Source organism: Sinocyclocheilus rhinocerous, unplaced genomic scaffold (assembly GCF_001515625.1).
Source record: "Sinocyclocheilus rhinocerous isolate Xijiao unplaced genomic scaffold, SAMN03320098_v1.1 scaffold200, whole genome shotgun sequence".
NCBI classification, from domain to species: domain Eukaryota; kingdom Metazoa; phylum Chordata; class Actinopteri; order Cypriniformes; family Cyprinidae; genus Sinocyclocheilus; species Sinocyclocheilus rhinocerous.
In genome coordinates this window covers 1,013,598-1,037,818 of record NW_015641014.1, presented here as the reverse complement: position 1 = coordinate 1,037,818, position 24,221 = coordinate 1,013,598, and the positions used below count along the sequence as shown (strand labels likewise).

Sequence of the window (24,221 nt, the reverse complement as noted above, 5' to 3'; positions counted from 1 at the left end):
AGACAGACAGACAGACAGACAGACAGATAGATAGATAGATAGATAGATAGATAAATAGATAGATAACTGCTGAGTACGAGTCACTGGATTTGTTTACACATTGGTATTTCATGGAGGCCAAGGGCAAATCCGGGCAAAAGATGGGAGGCGTGTCTATGTGTTTGTGTCCATTAAGCAAAATCAAGTCAAAGGAAGAATGATTTACAGAATAGAGTAGAAAGAGAGGATTATCTTACCATGTTCACAGTTCTTTCCTCCATAGCCTAATGGGCAGTTACAGGTGTGGGTGTTCCATCTATTCACACATACACCTCCATTCTGACAAACAACCTGGCTACAAAAGTCATGTTTTGCTGCACAACCTGAATAGAAAGGGAGAGCACACTTTAAATATTAGGGTTGGAGTTTGACACCTTAATGGAGAGTTACAAAAGAAAGAAAGAAAAAAAACAGTGCTGTGAAAAATTCTCATTTAAAAAGGTCATATGCACATTTTGTCTATTGTTTATGAACCATTTTTGGGGAGGTTGAGAAGGAAGTTGTGAGTTTTAAAAGTTAGAGTTTGTTTTTACAGTACTTCAAAATGAAGTATTAAAAAAATCAAGGAAGATTTGTCATGATATGAACCCTACAGTTTCTAACCTGCTAAGGTGCCATTGTTGGCAATAAAACTGGCCATGTCTATGGGCTTGCTGTCAATTGTCAGGTTCCTAATGCAGCCAACAAAGTCTCGGTTCTTTACAGGGAAATCCTCAGGGAGGTTTGGGACGCCACCCAGGAGCAGAGGTCCTGTTAGATCCAATGACCTGCAAACATACACACAGAAAGATCCCTGAAGCCACAAACAGTCCTAAACATTCTCCATTTTTAATGGCTTAACACATTCATAAGGTTCATGTGCGTGCAAACAAAAATATGTATAGTATAGTATTATGAGTAAATATTATTAGTATCAATAATACTATTATAACACTATCATCATAAATAATGTTAACATTTTCCACACTATTCAAGTAAAACTGTTTCATGATGACTTTAAGAAAACATTTCTTCTTTTGGCTTTTGGCATTCACATCTTTTGGCTTGTTTGGGTACCACGAGTCAAAACGGTTATAGAAATAAATAAATACATAAATACTGTATATATAACACATTTTTATGCTGTCTGTTTTTCAATAAAAGAATAAAAAAGGTTCCAGGTTTTTGCATTATTTGACAGAAACAAAATGCAGTTAATGCTCTTCATAGCCAAATTTCTTTTAAAATAAATTTTTATCCAGCAACATCTGGCAGGAATGATCATATCCATCATATCTATCATACATAGAAAGGCAGTCAGATTATTAGATTTCAAGAGTCTTGAAAAAAAAGAGAGAGCCATTAGAAAATAAAATATGCAGAGCTATTAAAAGGAGTGTGTTTATTTTTAAGTTTTATCTAGAACAATATTTTGTTATTTCTGCTTTATTGTATCCAGATATGATGTGGTTTTGTATTTCAGCATCTGGGCTTCACATTGTAGTGGACCGCAGTGCATTTCATCAACAATTCATATCTTGATCCATAAATCCATGTAGATCTGTGGGTTTATGGGTCAGCACTTACTGCGAGCATATGGTCTGACCCCAGCAGTTGCATTTGAGAGGCTTTACAGACCATATCTCCACTTATCTCAGATGGAGCTCCACCATCTCATACCGCTCTGTTCTCCACACACAGAGACAATTAGCCTACAATGGCAAATCCCAGCTGCAGATAAGCCGGAGTGTGGTTCCATTGTAAAGCCCATAAAACTGGTTTGACATGCGACAGAGTGCAGATTGGAGGAGATTAGGAAAAAAAGATGGAGCTGAGTGTAAGGGGAGTAGCAGAATGCTGTGTAATCTGCTGTAATGATCAGCTATTCAACACCCGACGGTAGTTAACGTGCCTTCGTGCGCTCAAGTTCCCCGTCCTGTCACACTCTCCCTTTCAGTGAACAATATCATGCCCTGAGGACTTTAGACGGTGAAAACATGAATGAATGTGGGAGACGGAGAGAGTGTGAGAAGAAAGAAACAAATAGTGCAACTTGTTAGTCAGGGATCACAACAAACATCTTAAGCCAACATGAAATCACAAATGAGACTATTTACTTCCTTAATCAAAAGCAGTGTTTTGTGGGTTTTGCAACCCATTTTACCAAAACAGCATATAACGACACTGTAGGTACTGTCCCAACCAAACATTCTATGTCAAACGTTTGGCAATCTAGTCGACATGAAATTTCATATATTCAATAAATGGGGGTTTAGTAAATGTTTCCTCTTTTTTTTTCAGGTTTTTTGCTATAAATAATTAAGTACATACATGAATAAATAAAAGGTAAGATTAGCATAAAGAATAAAGTATTATTATTATTACTGATAATAAAATATATTAATATTATTAATACAGTAATAATAAAAGTCATCATAAGAATAATATTCATTCATTCATTTGACTGAAATAGGATATTCAACAAGAAAAAAATAAGCAAGTAAGTAAATAAATAAATGTTATTATTATCAAAGTTTTGATTTATATTATAATATTTTTTATTTCTTGTTAAATATCATTTTTCACTTTTATGTATGACATATTATACAAGTAAAAGTTGTAAAAAATGTTTCATGCTGATTTTAGGAAAAAATTTCCAGTCTTTATTTAGTTTTTATTTTTATGTTTTAGTTATTTGATAAAACAAATAAATAAAAAATTGGTATTATTATTATCATAAATAATATATTTTTTATCAACAATATATATATTTTTTAAATGTTGAATATACTGTTTCACTCTTAAAGGGATAGTTCACCCAAAAATGAAAATTCTGTCATTAATTAGAGAAGAATTGTTAAATAAAGTCGTTATTTTTATAGCTTCATTAAATTACGGTTGAAGAGAAGAGAAGAGTTTTTGAATAAAGTTTTTATTTTTGTTGTCTTTGTGCACAAAAAGTATTCTCGTAGCTTCATTAAATTAAGGTTTTAACCACTGATGTCACATGGACTATTTTTATGATGTCCTTACTACCTTTCTGGGCCTTGGACGTGTCAGTTGCATTGCTGTCTATGGGAGGGTCAGAAAGCTCTCGGATTTCATCAAAAAAATCTTAATATATGTTTTGAAGATGAACGAAGGTTTTACGAGTTTGGAAGGACATGAGGGATTAAAATGACAAATTAAATCATTTGTAGTAATTAAAGACAGAATTTTCATTTTTGGGTGAACTATCCCTTTAAATATGCCACACAACAGAAGTCAAATAATATAAAAACCTAAAAAATAGGTTGTAAAAGCAATTTTATGTTGACTGTAGGAAAACACTTACTTCTTTTGGCCTGTTTGGGTGCCACGGGCTGCACAGCTGTAATTCCCAATCTGTCCCCCGAAACGCAGAGCCATGGCCACATCACACTCATCGACGGCAACCACAGCAACCTTTTCCTCAGAGGGGCCGTGAGGGATGCCAAGACGCCCTATATTGGGCTTGAATTGAAACAAGTGGAAATGATAAACAACTCTGATTCAATGATTTTGATTACTGCTAAAATGTGATGGTACTTCTTTTTTTTTATCTGACAGAAAAAAATAAAAGTAAAATAAATATTTTATAGTAGGTCTAGTACAAAAAATGTTATTCAGAGTATCATTATTTTTTGCTTTTATATTGATATGTTTTTAAAAAACCCTAAAGTAATGTAATGAAGATCACACATTTGTCACCATTAATCCTTTGTTTTAAATCTTCTTCTTACATCCTGGCTAAGAGTCCCAAAGTTTGTGTATCTGAATAGCATTTCCATTCACCCCTTTTGTGAGTTTGGAGATAATAGGTCTTGTTTGTCTGTAATCTTTAACACACAGCATGAGATGACTGTTTACCACTCGGTGACATTCTGTGGCTTTCTCAGCTCATCTAATTGGATTATGCCACAGAGATGCTGGCACAGAGGAGATACCAGACAAAGAGAGCTCATCATTTCATGTAAAACCTCCCCAGAGACCCAAACTGTTTCCACAACACAGCCAAAATTTGTATTATCATCTGGCAACACCCTTCCCCCACACAAGAGGTTTTTCAAATTTTCTCAGCTTATTAAAATTGATTTTGTGGTGCGTATGATGTGCTGAGTTGCTCTTTGATGTCTGCCCTGTGGTGTTAAAAAATGTCCAAGTGACAGTTTGGTGTGATGTGAACATCACTCGCTCCTAAAGACAGTTCATTACACCACTGCGGTCACTATTCAGACTCGGATGTCGACAGAACAGAACTATCTGTGTAGAAAGAGAGTGTAAGCAGAATAATATTTATAAAGTGTTTGTCAAATTATTACATAATGATAATAATAATAGCAACAATAATTTATTATTATTATTATTATTATTGAGTGTTGCTGTCTATAAATCAAAGGGATAATTAAATAAATAATAAATTTATAAACTTTGCATAATAATCCTAATAATAATTATTATTATTTTTATTATTATTTTTAGTGCTGCTGTCAATAAAGCAAAGGGATAATTAAAATATGTAAATAATAAATAAATGTTAATACTTCTATTCAACTTTAAATATCAATAATACAATAATAAAGTAACTAACTAAATAAATGAAATAAAAAAAAAATGTATGCAATATTATATATTGAAACTATGAGGGTGCTTTGACTGTTTCTTTTCTCCTTTACTAACTTTTTACTAAACATTCACACATTCATAAATTAGATGGCAGTTTTAATATTCCTCTCAGTTTCTGCCAGACAGCAGAGATGAATAAGGCAATGTGAGTAGACTGCTAAACTGGTCAACAAGGAAAGCCATGAATGGGAGCATTCCTACACACTGACGCACGTGTCGTGGAATAAATCCAACTGGTCAAGGCCTGAAGCCAACTGTTCAGGCAACATCAGTCATATAACTTTAAAAAATTGTGTGAAAACCTGGTGAAAAAAAATGGTTTGAGACTCTTTTTGACAGACCGTATACCATCCAAATATCAAGTTTCTACTGCTATTAAAGTGGTTGTACGTCTCTATTACAATTTTCATCAGGTGCACAACAATCTGTAAAGGAAAAAATATTATGAAAAGAAAACGGATTCAGGATCAGAGTGCTGACGACCCTTAAGAGGTCACTGCAACTCAACCCTCTGCCACTCTTAATAAGGATCCACCTCCATCGTAACGCCATGATGATCCCACAATCTCTCTTGTCTCGAGTCCACTGACGAAAATGAACTCAATGACAAGCTCAATGCTCTCAGGACATTGCACACAAATCCTGACAACAGCTATTAACCCCCAACCTTGTAACTCATCAGCCTTTTTGTTTCAAAGTTCAAAACAATAGTTAATAGATCCTGGGGCCTACACGTGAGTTTTTTTTCCCTTTCCAAATTATTATAAGGCAGAAAATGTATGTTCTGTTTGGGGTCAGTGAAACCCAAAAGACATAGTAATAGCTTAACATACTTGACTGTTCTTTAATGATTTTTCTGAATCTTATGAGAACTGACTATAAACAAATTTTGATATCATGCTTCGTACGTGATAATTGAATCACCCCTAAATACAACACATGTATATACTGTAAATTCAATGACTTTTCACATGCTGTTACTGGTGTACAAAGTGTAGAAATAAACTGTTGCCAATTGATTTAGTTTTCTCGTTTAATTATTTTTTTCTACCATGTGCATTTGCCAAGGTCAAATTTATCACAAACAGAAGCAAATAAGCAAATCAGCATATGTGAATGATTTCTGAAGGATCATGTGCCACCGAAGACTGCAGTAATGATGCTGAAAATTCAGCTTTGCATCACAGGAATAAATTACATTGTATAATAATTTAAAATAGAAAACAGTCTTTTTAAATTGTAATAATATTTCACAGTATTATTGATTTTAAATGTATTTTTGATCACTTAAATTAAGTCTTGGTGAACAGAAGAGACTTCAAATACAGATTAAAAATATTATTAACTACTATTATTTTTACACGTACATAATTGAGGTCTCTGTGACTTCAAACATAAAAACAGTCAGTCTCAACAAACTATTAGGTTTAAAACACTGCCAAACTGTGAATTAATGCAATGTTTTTTCACCATCAAAGGATTGTTTGTAAAAATTGCATTAGGTCGCCACTAGCTGGCTCCACACACCTGGACCGTGACAGGGACACTTTAAAGTGAGGAGACCTGACTCTTCAAAGCATCACTGCATTACAGCTGCATCCCATTGTGTTTGCTTATTATTACTCAAGGTAAATATCTGAAAGTGTATTCAAAAACATTTGAGTCCATTGACAAAATAACACACAGAACAAACAAAATAAATCAAAGATCAATGGGGAAAGCAAAAGATCAATGGGGTCAAACAGAAGTGATAGTTTTTAAGTCACCATTTCACAATTGCTTAGCAATTAAATCTTGTTAGAAATTTTTGAATGTCAAAATAGAGATAGAGAATCTGCCTTGTTGTCGCTCCATTAAATATCCTTATTTGAATCCTTGTTGTCCTCGTTATCCTGCCTGCCTCCACACACCTGGACCGTGACAGGGACACTTTAAAGTGAGGAGACCTGACTCTTCAAAGCATCACTGCATTACAGCTGCATCCCATTGTGTTTGCTTATTATTACTCAAGGTAAATATCTGAAAGTGTATTCAAAAACATTTGAGTCCATTGACAAAATAACACACAGAACAAACAAAATAAATCAAAGATCAATGGGGAAAGCAAAAGATCAATGGGGTCAAACAGAAGTGATAGTTTTTAAGTCACCATTTCACAATTGCTTAGCAATTAAATCTTGTTAGAAATTTTTGAATGTCAAAATAGAGATATATTTTGGTAGAAGATGAGAGATGGATTTCCGTACTTCACCACAACCTTACCATATGGACGAGGCTCCAGATGGAGCAAAACTTCATGAAATAAAAAAGCATATTCTGGAGATTTACAATAATAGGCTGGAGCGTTTTTATGTTTAAGTGCAACAGAAAAAACGTGTGCCATCTGGTGCTTTTAGAAACTCTGAGCGTGTTATTGTAGTCCCGGATTAACTCAACAGGGGATCTGCTATTGTCTGCATTCCCCATCGGACTATATTGAACTTGGACTCTTTAAGTGACGTGTTAAGGGGGAGCTACGGGCACAATGGAGCAAACACGACATACGCGTTGACTCTCAAAAGATGGCTTTAGGGTCTGATTTTTCATTCATGTTTACAAGTATAAACGGTGCTCCAATCCAATAATACTCTCGCTAACTTACATGCTACATTATATTAGATACATTCTGGTTGCAGTCACTGGTATTAATGACTTTCTTTTTTAACTTTTTTAGCCTTTCATCAGTTTAGTGCAACTTGTGTAGATGTAAAAAAAAAAAAAAATTTTTTGAAAATATGGACCCTCAAAAATAGAAACCCACAGCATGCTGACTGTCATCCCTCAGGGACAAATGTTTCTTTCTGAAGAGATTTCAGTGAGATTTTCTAAAGCTTCACTATGATTCAGGAATACTGTGACAGACTCAGCTATGTTCTTTATGAACAAATACTGTTTTAAAGTTAGACAGCATGGAAATAAGGCTACTAAAAGGTCACTAAGGAACATAAGAAGGGTCGATGAAAGCTTAATGTATTCAAGCAGAATGAATTGCCCGTGCAACTACAATATGGTGAGGTATTTGCAATTGAGCGACAACAAACAACAAAACACTCAAGAACTATTTGTTTCAAAACAAGAAGAACAAGAATTTAATACCGTATTAAATAATACTAACACTATGGGTTACAAAATACTCTTAAAAACAAGACGCTGTGTAATGAGATGCCTGGGTCACAGAATAAACGCACTTAGCTTTTGGCCATGAAACATGACACATGACGTATTACACACGCACCAAACTTCATAAATGCTGCATCTCAGCAACTCACTGAAATATGAGGGTCTGAAAACTGAACGGGATCAAAGAAGCAGAAATACAAGCTGTTTCTTTTGACTGCAGTTCTTAGAAGATGCTGTGAACTTTGATACAGCTAGAGATGCCGCTGATATCACGTGTCTTCTTTCATGAAATATGGACACACTGATCTCATCAAGAAACGCTACTTGTAAGGTTCTGACTTTCTCTAGCATTGGAATAATAATTTGACTGAAGTGCAAATAAAATGATAATGGACTTTAACTGGGTAAAAAAAAAATGAGTGGTGATTTTAGCACACATTTCTAATATTCTACCTGATTTGACCTAAAATTATTATTTTGTTAACATATCCTAATGTAAATTATATTTCAATAACCTAAATAAAACCAGTTTTAAAACCAAATTAAGCATTTTTACACACTTATTCATGAAGCACAGACAGAAAAAATTTGTGTAAATTGTTTGTAAAACTATTCGTACAGAAAGTGCTGTCATATTCAATCCAATTCCTGAAAGATTTAAACAAATTTCATGATTTCATGAATGAGCCCCATTGGTTTTCCTTCACTGACCTTCCAACCAGCCGCCATTCTTATTGTGTTCAGTACAAATGACTTACCTTGTTGTAGTAATGTAGGTGTACTCTGTGCCATTGTCCATCACTAACCCCACCAGCTACAAATGGAGTCACTGTGGTTTTAGTTTCTCCTAAAAAGAAATAACAAGAAAGAAGAAACCAGTTTTGCTGAAATTCAAGAAAGAGTAATTCTGCTAGTGATAATTGGATAAGGAAAAAATGTTTTTAACATGTATGATATATATTTTCATGACAACATAATTAATATAAATATTAAATAAATTCTAAATACTACATATATATAGTTTAACACTTAGCACAATATGCAATACAATACAATTCCCCATAGCAAAAATCCCAAACAAATTAATTGGCTCCAAAGCACCTTGAGGATTTTAATTTGTGTGGCATTTTTCCAGTCTAGTGGACAAAATAAGTAAATCATTATCGAGGAGATAATAGTGTGTCAGGGCCTCCCATGACAGCACTTTCCCTCAGTGCATACAATGTCAAATATCTTAGTTGTTTATATCTCTCTCCAACTCAATTATGTTGAGTGATGGCTAGTAAGCTGGGACAGACCTTTGACCTATGAGGGTTCATGATTTACCAGAATCGCTGTGTTGTTTGATGTTTTACATTCCAGGACAGTGGAGGAAATGCCTTTCACTGTCTTTATTCTCAGCTCATGTGGACGGGTGACCCTCAGTGTTGTTGTAAGACGTAACAAGCATCTGCTTATACCAAGACGCTCTAGGGATGAATTCCACTGTCGTATTTCCTTTGGAAACAATTCTGACCCATTAAAGAGACGGGACATGGTATTTCACACTCACCGACTGGACAGTAACTCTTGTTGATGTGTGAGGTTTGACAAAACAAAGGAACAGGTAGACAGAGGAAGTGTGTTTCAATGCTCTTTGGCCACCTGTTTCCTTTGGCACAGCTCTGGATACATCTATACGCACTTATGTTTGAGATATGACACTCAAAAAAGGAGCTTTTTCAGATTCAAATCTGACTAAAACCCATTTAGTTGTTTAGCAGTTTGAGCAGACAAAAACAAAACGAAATAAAAAACAAACAAAATGAAATGAGACAAAACAACACAAAATGAAACAAAACAAACACATTTTGCAAAAAAAAATTTGAATCAAAAATATGTAGTTTATTTAATTGGGTTCATGATTTACCAGAATCACTGTGTTGTTTGATGTTTTACATTCCAGGACAGTGGAGGAAATGCCTTTCACTGTCTTTATTCTCAGCTCATGTGGACGGGTGACCCTCAGTGTTGTTGTAAGACGTAACAAGCATCTGCTTATACCAAGACGCTCTAGGGATGAATTCCACTGTCGTATTTCCTTTGTAACAATTCTGACCCATTAAAGAGACGGGACATGGTATTTCACACTCACTGACTGGACAGTAACTCTTGTTGATGTGTGAGGTTTGACAAAACAAAGGAACAGGTAGACAGAGGAAGTGTGTTTTTAGTTTAACACTTAGCACAATATGCAATACAATACAATTCCCCATAGCAAAAATCCCAAACAAATTAATTGGCTCCAAAGCACCTTGAGGATTTTAATTTGTGTGGCATTTTTCCAGTCTAGTGGACAAAATAAGTAAATCATTGTCGAGGAGATAATAGTGTGCCAGGACCTCCCATGACAGCACTTTCCCTCAGTGCATACAATGTCAAATATCTTAGTTGTTTATATCTCTCTCCAACTCAATTATGTTGAGTGATGGCTAGTAAGCTGGGACAGACCTTTGACCTATGAGGGTTCATGATTTACCAGAATCACTGTGTTGTTTGATGTTTTACATTCCAGGACAGTGGAGGAAATGCCTTTCACTGTCTTTATTCTCAGCTCATGTGGACGGGTGACCCTCAGTGTTGTTGTAAGACGTAACAAGCATCTGCTTATACCAAGACGCTCTAGGGATGAATTCCACTGTCGTATTTCCTTTGTAACAATTCTGACCCATTAAAGAGACGGGACATGGTATTTCACACTCACTGACTGGACAGTAACTCTTGTTGATGTGTGAGGTTTGACAAAACAAAGGAACAGGTAGACAGAGGAAGTGTGTTTCAATGCTCTTTGGCCACCTGTTTCCTTTGGCACAGCTCTGGATACATCTATACGCACTTATGTTTGAGATATGACACTCAAAAAAGGAGCTTTTTCAGATTCAAATCTGACTAAAACCCATTTAGTTGTTTAGCAGTTTGAGCAGACAAAAACAAAACGAAATAAAAAACAAACAAAATGAAATGAGACAAAACAACACAAAATGAAACAAAACAAACACATTTTGCAAAAAAAAATTTGAATCAAAAATATGTAGTTTATTTAATTTTTTTAATATATGTGACTGCAATATCGGTAATATCATTAAAACATATTTTATTGGTTTCTTAATTTTTTTTATTAAACAAAAGCACTTGGTACTGTTCTTAAAATGTTAATTATTATTTGAAATTTTATATTTTTAAATTTTATATTCAAACTAAAATGAATTGTCTTACTTACCAGCAGAGAAGGTCAGCTGGATTTGCTCTTCAATAATTTCAATCGCAATGAAATCATGCCTTTCATTAAACCTGCCATTATATAGGAGCAGGGCATTTCTCTCCCTGGTAGCAAACCTATGAAAAAATAAACAAATTAATAAAACCTTAATGAAGACCATAATAAACTTGTTCAATTCAAAGTGTAAATTAGGATCCACAGGCCATTTAAAAAAAGTTTCATAAATTAGTTTTAATCTTGTTTTACACCGGATTTATCATATTTTAATCAGACATTCCATTTGAATGAATATTCATTTCTGATCCACAGATCAAGAGCAGGAAAAAAAGCTCAGGAACGTCCTAAAATCACTCACAACACAAACATGCAGGCTTGACAGAAGAATAAAAAAAGATAGGGAGTGGAGGAAAAGGAAGTGATAAAACCTGCCAAGAGACACAGCTAGAGGTAATGGACGGGGGAAACTGATACTCTGATGTTTGCCAACCTCTGGTATCTCAGTTGGCCCTGTGGTGCGGGCACTTGGGATTTTTGCAGGGAGAGGTGTCAGATAGCACATGGCAAAGGGGCAGACTCACAGGAAGTTTGAACAAAGATGCCTCACCACACGCGGCATCCTGTTTTCATGTTTGCCATGAGAAGAACTCGTGTGGTTGATATGCGACGGTGTCTAATTTTCTAGATCGGTTACATGGTAATTAATAAATGCCATAATGGGAAAGTGAGGAGACGTTGAGAAGGTTAAACAGGTGTTTACCTGTACAATTTTTTATTTCTTTTTTTGCAGGACATTTTTCCAGGACACAACTTGTATGAGAATTAGATGTAATTAACTAAGTGTGACATAAAAATATATAAAAATGAAATAAAACAATTTTAAAATAAAAAATATGATTAATTAAAAAAACTAAAGTGAAACTATCAAATCCTAAAAACAAAAAGTGAACATTAAAACATTTAAAAATACTATTATATAGAAAAGCATTATTTTTATTCATACAATCGATCATTTTATTGATTATTCATTGAGATCTTTTAAAAATATATATTATTAATTAATTAATTAATTAGTATTAGTCTATTATTTATTTAGTATAAGAGCTTTTTATTTTAATAGTTCTTATATATATATATATATATATATATATAATTTATTAAAACAGAAATACTTAATTATTATTAAGATATTTTTATTGTAATACTTAAAATAATAAGATTTGAAAATGCGAAATAATAACCCTCAGAAAAGAAACACTGTTGACAGGAGTGCATGGATGGATGGATGGGTGGGTGGGTGTATAAACTGATGGATGGAGTAACTCTAGATGGTTTACTCACGTAAAGGAGAGGGTGAAGTGAAATCTCTGCCTCAGGCCTCTGAAGGTGATGAAGGACTGGCCAGGGAAGCTGCGTGTGGTCATCTCGCAGTAGGGCTTCTCATACTCGTCGTCAGGACACTGGCACAGGAAACCTCCCACCAGCAGGTCCACACACCTGCCACCGTTCTTACACACACCAGGAACACACCGGCCTGAACGCGCATTCACCTCACAGCGCTCTCCTGAAAAGAAAATACCCAAGATTTTACCAATCTGAAAAACCTTTTTCCATTATAAATGTCCTTATTGTGCAATGGAAATGTTTCATGGATGTTAAAGGTTCTTCATGGAACCATCAATGCCAGAACCTGTATTTTCAAGAATATAAAAAACCCTCATTTTTATTTTATTATTCTCCAGCCATGCAAAATGAGGTAATAAACCCACATTTCATGCATCCACTGACACATAATAAGTGCAATTCATCCGTGGAACTCAATTTCTGATAATAATTGGAAACTTGTTCTCTTAACCCAATCACTTGAGTGAGCTTAGTTTTAGTCCCGACAGGACAATGGCTTCCAGTTCTGTCTAAACGAGAAGGCTTCAGAGAGACCATTGAGCAGCATGCTTAGTGATTCTGTGCTCACTGACCCAGACTAACCTTTGTTCATACTCTAAAGAAACAGGACCACTGCCAAGCAATGGAAGAACAATGAAAGAGCCCTGGTGGTCTGTAAGACACCTGTTATGCTCCGCTAGGCTCTTGTAATGTGACATGAGATGTGGGGTGAACCGATGACGACTCGCTATTGGAAGATGCCGCTAGCAAAGTGACATCATTCACATTGTTACAGGTAGATGTTTGCCAGAGGGCTCCTTTGATATTTATCACAATATACAATTCTGAGACTGAGTTTAGGGCATTTGATCAAATTAAGATATAATTCAAGAAAAACGCAGTTCAAAGTAAGACTGCTTTGCTTTATATTGCAATAAAGGTCAACTGAACCTGATACTCTTGTTTCCTGAGTGGTTTTTTTAGCCCTGTTTTCATATATGTATCTTGGTATGTGTGTACAGGGTCCAAAAATGTATTTCTGCCACACCTGTTGACAGCAGGTGAAATAAAAATATCAATAATAGTTAATAATTAATAATAATAGTTAATAATAATAATAATAATAATACACATAATTGCAATTCAATTTGGAATGTAAAGTAGAATTAAAAAGAATTGAAATTTTAAAAATTCTATAATCATACCAGAATTATCGGAATCATTTTTACCAGAATCATTTTTAACAAAACAAGAAAAGTTTGTCAAGATAGATCGACAGATAGATAGATGCTAAATAAATATTGCTGAACCATATTTAGCATTAAAATATATTGTTAATTTAAAAAAAGACAACTAACAATGAGTTATTTAAAGTTTTATAGCATATTTGTGGAAAATTGTGCATGACTGTTTCATCTACAGCTTCATACATATACATATAAAACATTAATTGACACATTATGATTTTGTTCTACATTTTTTTACTTTAGTAGCTTACTGTGAGTATTTCATATGATTCACCACATTCAACTTCCTAAAATAAACAGGATCCAGAAATAAACCTCTGAGGACAAACTTTAGATCATATACCCATTTATAACTGTTTATTTTACTCGCCACAGTCAATTTTTACTTATATTAGTCACTTTCTATGTGTTATTTTGGACCCTGTTGTGTGTGTATCTAGACGTGTGTTGTTTGCTTTCATCTGAGATGGACACATCCGCACAGGACACAGAAACATGCCGATAACAATCTCCCCCAAAATCCATCACCATGCTGACAAACGCAGTAGCCTTAGAACAAACATCTGAGGTTTGCTTGGAGGACTTTACCTTGTTGGACTTGTAATCCTGTATCTCTGATTCCTGGCCAGCTCGGTGTGCGCACCATTGAGTACTTGCCATTAACTTGACAAGATCGGGGCCCAGAGGAACTATGTCGACTGGGACACACAAAAGAGGTTTCAAAGAGGTAATGATCCAAATGTCGGTCAGATAATCCCTCATTTCGGAGGAATTACAGGGATACATTACTCTGTAATGAGAGAAACCCATGAGAGGAACTACAGAGGCCACTGTCAACACCTCTAGTTATGACCACATACTACCTGAGGGCTCAAGAGGGCAGAGGTTCACTACTCTTTACTGTAGTCCAGAAACTTGAGCTGACAAACAGACAGAAGCTGTCAAAGTGAATGATCCAGTGCGGGAACTCTGAACCTTGGGACTGAGAGTCTGGATGCCATTCCTCCTGTCAAACTTACACAGGATAATTCCTTCCCCCAAGAGCGGATCTCCATTCAAGTTATGACAGAAGCAAAACTAATGACGCTCTCACGAGTCTGAGCAACTTAGAAGGGAACAATTTGCAACCAATTTGCAATCAACTATCCATACAAAACACACACAAAAAAGTTTTTTTGTGGTGTTTGCTGTGGCATACATCATTATTAGCTCACTATTGCTTGGAATTAGGTTAGGGATGTGAAGAAACCACTATCCGTCAGCAACTTTTTCGACATAACACCTCAAATCATGCCATTTTAGAAAAAGTGTGGTATTACTTTTCTTGCAATTTTCAATTGGCCGATAATGAATTGGGTATAGAAGTGTGTGCCATTTAGACCTGAATTGAGAATGCTGTTGAAATCTGCATTCACTTCCTAATTTTGAACGATAGACGGACGGACAGACGGATAGACAGACAGACAGACAGAAGGATGTACGGACAGATGTACGGATGGATGGACACATGGACCTACAGATAGTCAGACAGATGGATGGACGGGCGGATAGATGAACAGACCGATTCATAGACAGATACATAGACGGACAGATGGATGGACACAAAAAGATAGATGGATAGATGGACAGAAGGACGGATGGATGGGCAGACAGACAGACAGATAGATGGATAGACAGATTCATAGACAGATAGAAGGATGGACATATGGATGGACAGACAGACAGACAGACAGACAGACAGATAGATGGATAGACAGACAGATACATAGACAGACATTTAGAAGGATGAATGGATGAATGGACAGACAGACAGACAGATAGATGGATAGACAGACAGATACATAGACAGACATTTAGAAGGATGAATGGACGAATGGACAGACAGACAGACAGATAGATGGATAGACAAATACATATATAAACAGATAGATGGTTGAACGGACAGATAGATAGATAGATAGATAGATAGATAGATAGATAGATAGATAGATAGATTACCAGATACTGACCAGTAAAATCTTGTGGGCACTCACAGGTGTATCCCCCCTCTCGACTGCGGCACTTCCCGTTGTTCTGACATGGGCCTGAGTAACAAAGGTCCACCTCTGTCTCACAGTAGTCTCCAGTGAAACCGTCAGGACATCGACAGCGTAACCCGTTCATGGGGTGTATGGGTCTGAAGAGAACTGTGTTGGACGCCACGAAGGGAGCCGTACTGTCAAACTTCAGAACAGCTACGCACTTCATGTAGTTCTCACAGGGCTCCCGCAAACAGATATTATCATCAAACGGCAGGACGCGCTGAGTCGAGATCAACGTCAACAACGTACGGTTCAGATACAGCTGCTCCTGCAGCTCCTCTGATGGGAAATAATGTCCCGGAGCTCCACCCGGGAGCAGGGCCGAGAAAGTAACGTTGACAATGCTGCTGCTAACGTCCGTGTCATTTTGGACATTGAAGACGAAGACACCGTCAGGACTGGTGGACAAGACTGCGGCTACGCCTTCAGTAAAGAGAGACAGCAGAGGGGAGAGGAAACGCTCTTGAGACATGTTCTCCAGACGAACGGTGATGCTGTTCGTCAACATGTCGTCCGTTATGATGGTCACCCGTAGGGTGCAGAGGGCCGAGACCTGGTGGAGTCCATCTATGAAGACACAAAGGCACATTGAGAGACTCGGTTAATGTTTAAACTGAATTGAATGGCATGGCAAGTGGTAAGTTTACATTCTTGTGGGTAAGATGAACTTTGAGAACATGCTGGAACATGGAGTTTAATTCTGTGATTGTTCACCAAGCATTTCGACCTTCACAGTTTTATGATCTTTTTTTTTCAAACTGTTTGAACAGCAATACAACCAGCTTCCTGTCAAGCAATACATCAACTGTGAACACAAAAAGAAAAATATGTTTGAAAAGTTTGGTGTGGAGAGGTGCTGAATATCTGTTGTATTTTTTTTAACAGGGAAAATATGAATATATTATTCACATACTTATTTGAATTTAAAGTTTATTACACTCAACATTATTATTATTAATAACAACAAGTTCACCAATTTTTAAATGAATTAATAAATGTTTACCATTAACATTGGTTTTAATATTATAATTTTTTTACAAGTATAAATATGAATAGATAATTCTGATACTTATTTGAATACAAGTATATTTTTAATATTCCTGAAACATATTGCAAAAAATAAAACTGTATTATTATTATTACTACTACTACTACTACTACTAATAATAATAATATAACATGATGCTGATGGTGTATTATTATTATTATTATTTAAATAAAAGTGTATTATTATTAATTTACTACTACTACTAATAATAATATACAATTATGATGATAAATAAATAAACTGTTTATTTATTTATTATTTATAGACACATACATACATATTATTTGTATACAAGTATTTTTTTTATATATGACCAAATTTGACAAAAATCATTATTAAATATTATCATCATTATTAGTGGTATTATTATTATTGTTAATAGTAATGAAGCTACAAACAAACAAATAAATAAACAAACAAATAAATACTGTTATTATTATAATAACTACTATTATTCATTAATTTTTTTAGTTAGTTAATTAGTTAGTTAGTGGTGGGGCCATTGGAAATGTTGGCAGAGCAAAAAAATAAAAATAAAAAAATAAGTAAAATAAAAAATACACCTTCCATTTCATTCATCCCCACTTTATCATTACCAATGATTAAGAGCAAAAGCATCTAAGTCTGGCCGCTGTGTCACATTTGCTCTGTCCTTTAGTTTGACAGGTATTGTTCATGGTCCAGTGTATTCTCTTGTAGCAAGTGTGGGTCCCTAGTGTAAAGGGCCCCTCTGTCATGTGAATGGAGAGAGCTATAATTGCAGGACAATGAGGACATGTTTCCAGTCTGTTACACTGTCCTTTCACATACTGTCAGCTAAGCCAGACACGCAGTTGCAGACACAACAAGGAGTTTCTCTCTTGCACGCACACACATTTGCACACGCACACAAAATGCCATGCATACACATTCAACTAAATGTGTTGCACTTTGTGATGCAATTTGTTTGCAATTAAACTTATTTCACTGGTGTGTTAAACAATTCAGTTTAACAAAGATTACCCTTCTTATTCTCATTATAACGTATAATTGAGGAGATAAAATATATATTTTTTTAATATAAAAAATGCACAATATTACTGATCATAAAACATGATTTAAAAAGTACTTCCTATGCCAGACATTTGTTTTATTGTAGATTATTATAAATATTTTGACACCTTATTCAATTAATTAACCATATATCATGCAATTTATTACATTCATTTTTGTAATCGATTCACAGCCTAAAAATAATTTCCTAACTTTATGCTTTATTAAAAATGGAATATAATCACAATTTTCCCACAAGTAAACATTTTCTGCAAGGGAAGCGACCTAATAACAAGTCACATCCTGTTCCATTGTGTTCATAATACTCAATAATCCCATAAACTACTAAACTGTTTCTTTTAAATATGCTTAATAAACTTGCTAAATCATGCCAGAAATCTGATCCATATGCTGAGAAGAAGAGAGTAATGTATATGTTAAGTGCTTTCTTACTTTTTGTCTTTCCTTTAATGAGGTCTGCAATAAAATCCCAACTTTGTATATTACAGCCACTCTGAAATGCATTAAGTCTCTCTCTCACTGTTGATTCTCTTACCAGTAAGTGCTTCTAAAGCATAACAAACACTCTGGCATATAAGAAAAAATATTACAGAGACACTTTACAATAAAGTACCGATGAAAACTGATCCAAACACGTCTCTAAAAAAATCTGAAGAAAGCACTGCTGTAAATGTCATTTTTTTCCAGACATACTGTATTAAGTAGTCATTTTCACTACCAAAATGTGTATCATACAAAAGTCATGAAAATGTCCTTTAAATCAAACAATAAAATGGCATAGACATGAAATATGCAAAACTGTTAACTGCCAAGCCTAGTTTTTCCCACCAGAAAAAGTGTTCAACAAACAGATCATTCTCAAAGTTGTCCCACACATAATAAATCGGCCTACAGGTGTGATCTTGGATCCCCTCCAGGAAACAGCTTGCACAAAAGAATGATAAGACTCCAAGATCTGTCTATACGATCAAATAGGAATTGCTGTGTTAATACGAATATTATACACAAGTGCGGGTGGTCCAGAGGAGAAACTTTACCAACTGATTCCAGAGTTTGCTGAACAAGAAAACAAAGTGAAACACTGTACGTTTAAATGGAAAAGCGGCCTAGATACCACTGCGCCACAGGAAGCTCAGCTTCATCGAATGCCTCAAAACTGATGGCGGAGATTATGACACTAGCAAAGTAAACTAGGTTGAAATGTTCACAGGTTCACTTGCCAACACACTCCTTTGCAGGACCACTGAGCTGTGACAGTGTTTACAGCCTCTGCAAAGAACAAGTGTCATGTTCAGTTTTCTTTTCGAACAATCTGAGAACGAAGGCAAACACACAGGGCAGCTTTTCGGGACGGAGTTTTCTGAGGGAAGAAGCCAAACAATCTGTGCAAAGATAAATGTTCAGTGTAGTTTACACACTCACAGGAGCTGGCCTGCAAACGAACACACAGTGGGAAATTTAGAGGTTATCATCTAAGTGTTAAACTGTCCTATAGATAATGCCAGTCTGGCAACTGGTAACTAACCATGTAGATAGCATGAATCAAAGATTTGAGTCTAAGGCCTCTTTGATCAAAATCTGCACAAAATCGTGAGATTGTATGATATCATGCCATCTTGTACAATTTACTGTGATTTTTCATGAGAACAAGTTGCCTATTTACAGCAAGAGTGATGCGTCAAAGCAACGATTCTTCATACCAGATATATTTTTTAAAGATATTTACTTAAAAAAAATTCTAGCATATTTTAATAAACAATAATAATATTAATATATTTTTTATTTTAAGTGATGAGATGTGAGCAGCAGTGAAGATGTTTTTTTAGCAGATAACACTTAGTGTTGGGTTTAATGCATTACTAAGTAATTAGTAACTAATTTAATTACTTTTCCCTTGAAAAGGTCATTCTTAATTTTTCTGTAATTTAATAACAATTACTTCTGATGTAATTGCATTAAATACTGTATAGACTATAGAACAATTCTTTATTAAAAACAATACTGGATTTAACATTAACATTTTACATTTAATGTTAAAATGTGTGTTTTTAATGTCCCTTTCTCCCTTTAAATACTTTGGTCAGTTCAAGAACAATTTAGCATCGATTAATCGCGATTAATCACATCTAAAATTAAAGTTTTTGTGTACATAATATATGTGTGTGTACTGTGTATATTTATTATGTATATATAAATACACACACATGCATGTATATATTTCAGAAAAATTTTATGTTTATATTTTAAATATATTTATATATGTATAATATAAATTATATGAATATAAATATATACATGTAAATATTTTCAAAATATATACTGTATGTGTGTGTCTTTATATATATACATAATAAATATACACAGTACACACAATTATATTATATAATCAAAAACTTTTATTTTGGAAGTGATTAATCACGATTAATCGTTGCCCAGCACTAATTTTATATTATTATTTGAAAGAATTAAAAGAGCAGTTTCATGTCTATCCTTGGTCAAGGCTGATATAGGATTTAGAAAGTATAAGTAATAAACAATGCAATACATTTTAAAGAGAGTAATTAGTACAATAATCTAATTACACTGTTGAAGATGTAATTAGTAGGCACAGGCAGTAATTAATTACTTTTTAGAGTAACTTACCCAACACTGACAACAATTCTGATTTAATCAAATAGACTTAAAATATACAGACTACTGGACTACTTTTATAGTTGATTTCATGGAAAACACCAATGAGAACATTCTGCTATACCTCTTCTTTTGTGTTCCGTGGAAGAAAGAAAGCCATACGGGTTTGGATCAGCATGAGGGTGCATAAATAATGACAGAATTGTCATTTATGGATGATCTAATGCTGTAAATATGGAGTATCGCGGGGTGAGAATACAAAGCCCAGAATACAAACACACCAGACTTATTTTTCTCTTTTCAGTCATCTATCCTTAAACACTCCTCAAGAAGCATGTGGGAACATATACTTGGACAGCTGATTGGCAGTTGGCTGGTGCAACAGTAGCAGAGACTGACAAAAACCTCCTGCCAAAGCATCATTTAGCCAACGCCAAGACACATGTCCTGCTTCACCAGCAGTGGCCACAGCAACTTCACGGCTGATGGCTGACCTAAATATGTGCGAAGCCGAGCCAACTGGTGCCCAGCACACAATAGGCACAGCTGAGAGAGACGGGCTACTGAGTGCACAAGGCATTGAGGGCAGGGATGTGCCCCTCTGAAAATTCATCAAGTTTTTGAGAGGACTCAAATCCCATTTCCATCACATAATTATGAGATAAAAAGTCAAAATTATGAGATACTAACTATGAATTATAATATAAAAAGTTGACATTTATATAAAAAGTAGAAACTGAGATTGACATAACTCATAATTATTACAAAAAATTAAAATTGCATAAAAAGTCTAATTATTACAGTCAAATAACAAATAACAGTCAAAACGGTAAATCATAATTATGAGATTAATTTAATGACAATCATAATTATGAGATAAAAAGTCAAAATTATGACATACTAAGTATGAATTATAATATAAAAAGTTGAAATTTATATAAAAAGTAGAAACTGAGATTGACATTACTCGTAATTATGACACAAAGTTAAAATTGCATAAAAAGTCAAATTATTAACAGTCAAAACTGTAAATCATAATTATGAGATGAATTTTATGACATGTTAAGTCATAAGTATGAGCTAAAAAGACAATTTTCTTATATAAAAAGTTGAAAATATGTCACAATGAGAAAAAAGTCTAAAAAAATTAGATATTTTGTCATAATAATTATGAGATTAAAATGTCAAGAAACTGTAATGCGGTCAAGAGAGCTGCCTGGAACTACGTTCGCCGTGCATTTCCCTGAAAATAATTGCACACCTCAGAACGTCGTCAGCCAATCAGATTCAAGCATTCAGTGGCCCCGTAGTATAAATTGCGATATTTAGTCATAATGAGATAAAAATTTTGACAAAAAGTTATGACATACCAAGTCAGAGTTATAATATAAATTTAAATTATAATATATAAAAAGTCCAAATTGAGAAAAATTTAAAATGATAATATAAAAAGTTAAAATGAGATATTTAGTCATAATAATTATGAGATTAAAATGTCAAGATTATGACATACAGATTATGATCATGATTACATAATATGAATTCTACTATAAAAGTTGAAATTGTGATATAAAATGTCTAAACTGGGATGAAGTCATGACAAGTCAAAATTATTGCAAAACATTAAAACTGTAAATCATAATTATGACATATCAAATTATAATTATATATATAAAAAGTTTCAAGTATGAGATAAAATCATACTGGTGAGATAAAAGTGTTGAAATTATGAAATATTTAGTCATAATTATGAGATATAGAAAAGACAAAATTATTACATACTAAATCAGAATGATAATTTTAAAGTTGAAATTGAGATAAAATCATAATCAGAACAAAAAGTCAAAATTCCGACATAAAAAATCAAAACTATGACACAGTAAGTCATAATTCTGAGGCAAAAATCTCTAAAAACTTTTGATAATTAATATGGTGCAAATATATTGTGCATCCTTATTGTAAACACAAAGTTTGTTCATTTCTTAAAGATGCCACATTAACATTCTATGTTGCTGAAATAGTTTCAATTGTTTGTTTGTTTGTTTCTTGCTTGTTTCACAAATCTTTCCTCCATTCAAGTCCTACATTCCTTCTTAAGGCCTATTAAAAACTTTCACCCTGGCATGGCTTGTGTGGAATGTGGTAAGTTGCACTCTGAGAAGTTAATGAGCAAAGCTTCTTTCCACAGAGTGCATGGACTAAGTGCCTGATAATGGAGACCACACCTCGGCCGGCCTCCCTCATGAATCTGTTGTGATTCTTGTTAACATCATCGGTGGCAGGTCTGCTTTGATCCCTCCAAGCACATACATAAAACAGAGGGGAGCACAGTGAAATGGAACCCAGCAAGGTGTGGATTTTATGGGCAGCACTGTTAATGTTGCCCAAGGCCAAGAGACATGTGAAGGTGCTTCTTCTTGGTTATGCCGTAGTATCTACTAAAGGTCTTCAAGGTTTGCAGCACTTATATAAAATATTAATACATTATAGACTTTAAAGGCCTTTATTTAAAAATGCAGTAAAATGCAGATGCCACCAAATAACCTGGAAGTTTCCGTCTTCATTACTCTGCATTAGATGAGGTCTTTCAAAAAAAGATTGCTTGAGTTTGGCTTAAAATCAAAATTTATGGGATTAGTTCACCTAAAATATACGTTGTCATCATTTAGTTACTTGCATGTCATTTCAAACCCAAATTCATTGTTTTGTGGAGCACAAAATGTCTTCTGAAGTTGTACCATATGTGTTGTGTAAGGAATAGAATAAAATATTATAGTCCAATAGGTTCTTAAATTTCTCATAATGTAAACATGGCATGCCGAATTTGAAAATTTCAAAGCTGTATGAAAATTGAGAATTATAAAAGTTTGGGGCCAGTAAGATGTTTTAATGTTTTTGAAAGAAGTCTCTTATATTCATGAGGCTGTATTCATTTGATCAAAATGCAGTAAAAATAATATTAATATTTTTGTGGAACCTGTGATAATTTTTTCAGGATTCTTTGAAAGCTAAAAAGATCAGCATTTATTTTGAAATAGATTTTTTAGTCTTTACTGTCACTTTTAATCAATGTAATGTATCCTTGCTAAAAAGTGTTAATTAAAAAAAAAAAAAAAAACACTTACTGGCCTCAAACTTTTGAATGGTAGCACAAGTCATATAGACCACGTTTATAATGTCTTTCAAACTTTTTGGAGCTTGACAGCCAGATACTTGACACTGTATGTTTTCTTTGTATGTAAAAGAGCAGTGTGAACATTCTGCTGAACTTCTCCTTTTGTACTCCTCAATAGAAATAAAAGAAAAGAAAAGTCATACAGGTTTGGAACAACATGAGCAAATGATGACAGGCATTTTATTTTCAGGTCAGCAGCTTTGAAACACTGGATTGGCTGGGCTGTAATAATTGTATAATGTCCTTAAGACGGAATAAAGAATTGGCCTTGATTGCATCATCATTTCATTTCATTGTTAAGGAAGGATTTCAGTAGCAAAGCCTTAGCGCTAGAGAAGATAATGCCCAGTTTGCCCTTTGTACTCATGCAGTCCAATGAAAAACCTCCATACACCATTCCTGACTCTTTGTTAAATAGTCTTTAGTGTCCAATAGCAACCGGTTGCGTCTAGAAAATAAGAACAGATACTGCTAAGCTCTATTTATGAGTAACTCAACTCTGCAATTATTACCACACGTTGTCTTT

The 24,221-nt window shown here is 34.4% G+C and overlaps 1 protein-coding gene and 1 long non-coding RNA gene across 2 annotated transcripts in view; one reads left to right on the top strand and one right to left on the bottom strand.

Annotated features, from left to right (window-relative positions):
- Positions 1-6,578, top strand: part of LOC107753563 (uncharacterized) — a 21,278-nt gene extending 14,700 nt beyond the window's left edge. The window contains exon 3 of the long non-coding RNA XR_001641481.1: positions 6,492-6,578. This is a non-coding gene — a long non-coding RNA (uncharacterized LOC107753563). The remainder of the gene's footprint in view (positions 1-6,491) is intronic.
- Positions 1-24,221, bottom strand: part of celsr1b (cadherin EGF LAG seven-pass G-type receptor 1b) — a 50,886-nt gene that overhangs the window by 19,152 nt on the left and 7,513 nt on the right. The window contains exons 2-8 of the mRNA XM_016569730.1: positions 15,717-16,355; positions 12,419-12,641; positions 11,081-11,196; positions 8,580-8,668; positions 3,353-3,510; positions 643-806; positions 237-362 (exon numbers count right to left, since the gene is read on the bottom strand). Coding sequence (XP_016425216.1) covers positions 237-362; positions 643-806; positions 3,353-3,510; positions 8,580-8,668; positions 11,081-11,196; positions 12,419-12,641; positions 15,717-16,355 — 1,515 coding nt within the window. The remainder of the gene's footprint in view (positions 1-236; positions 363-642; positions 807-3,352; positions 3,511-8,579; positions 8,669-11,080; positions 11,197-12,418; positions 12,642-15,716; positions 16,356-24,221) is intronic.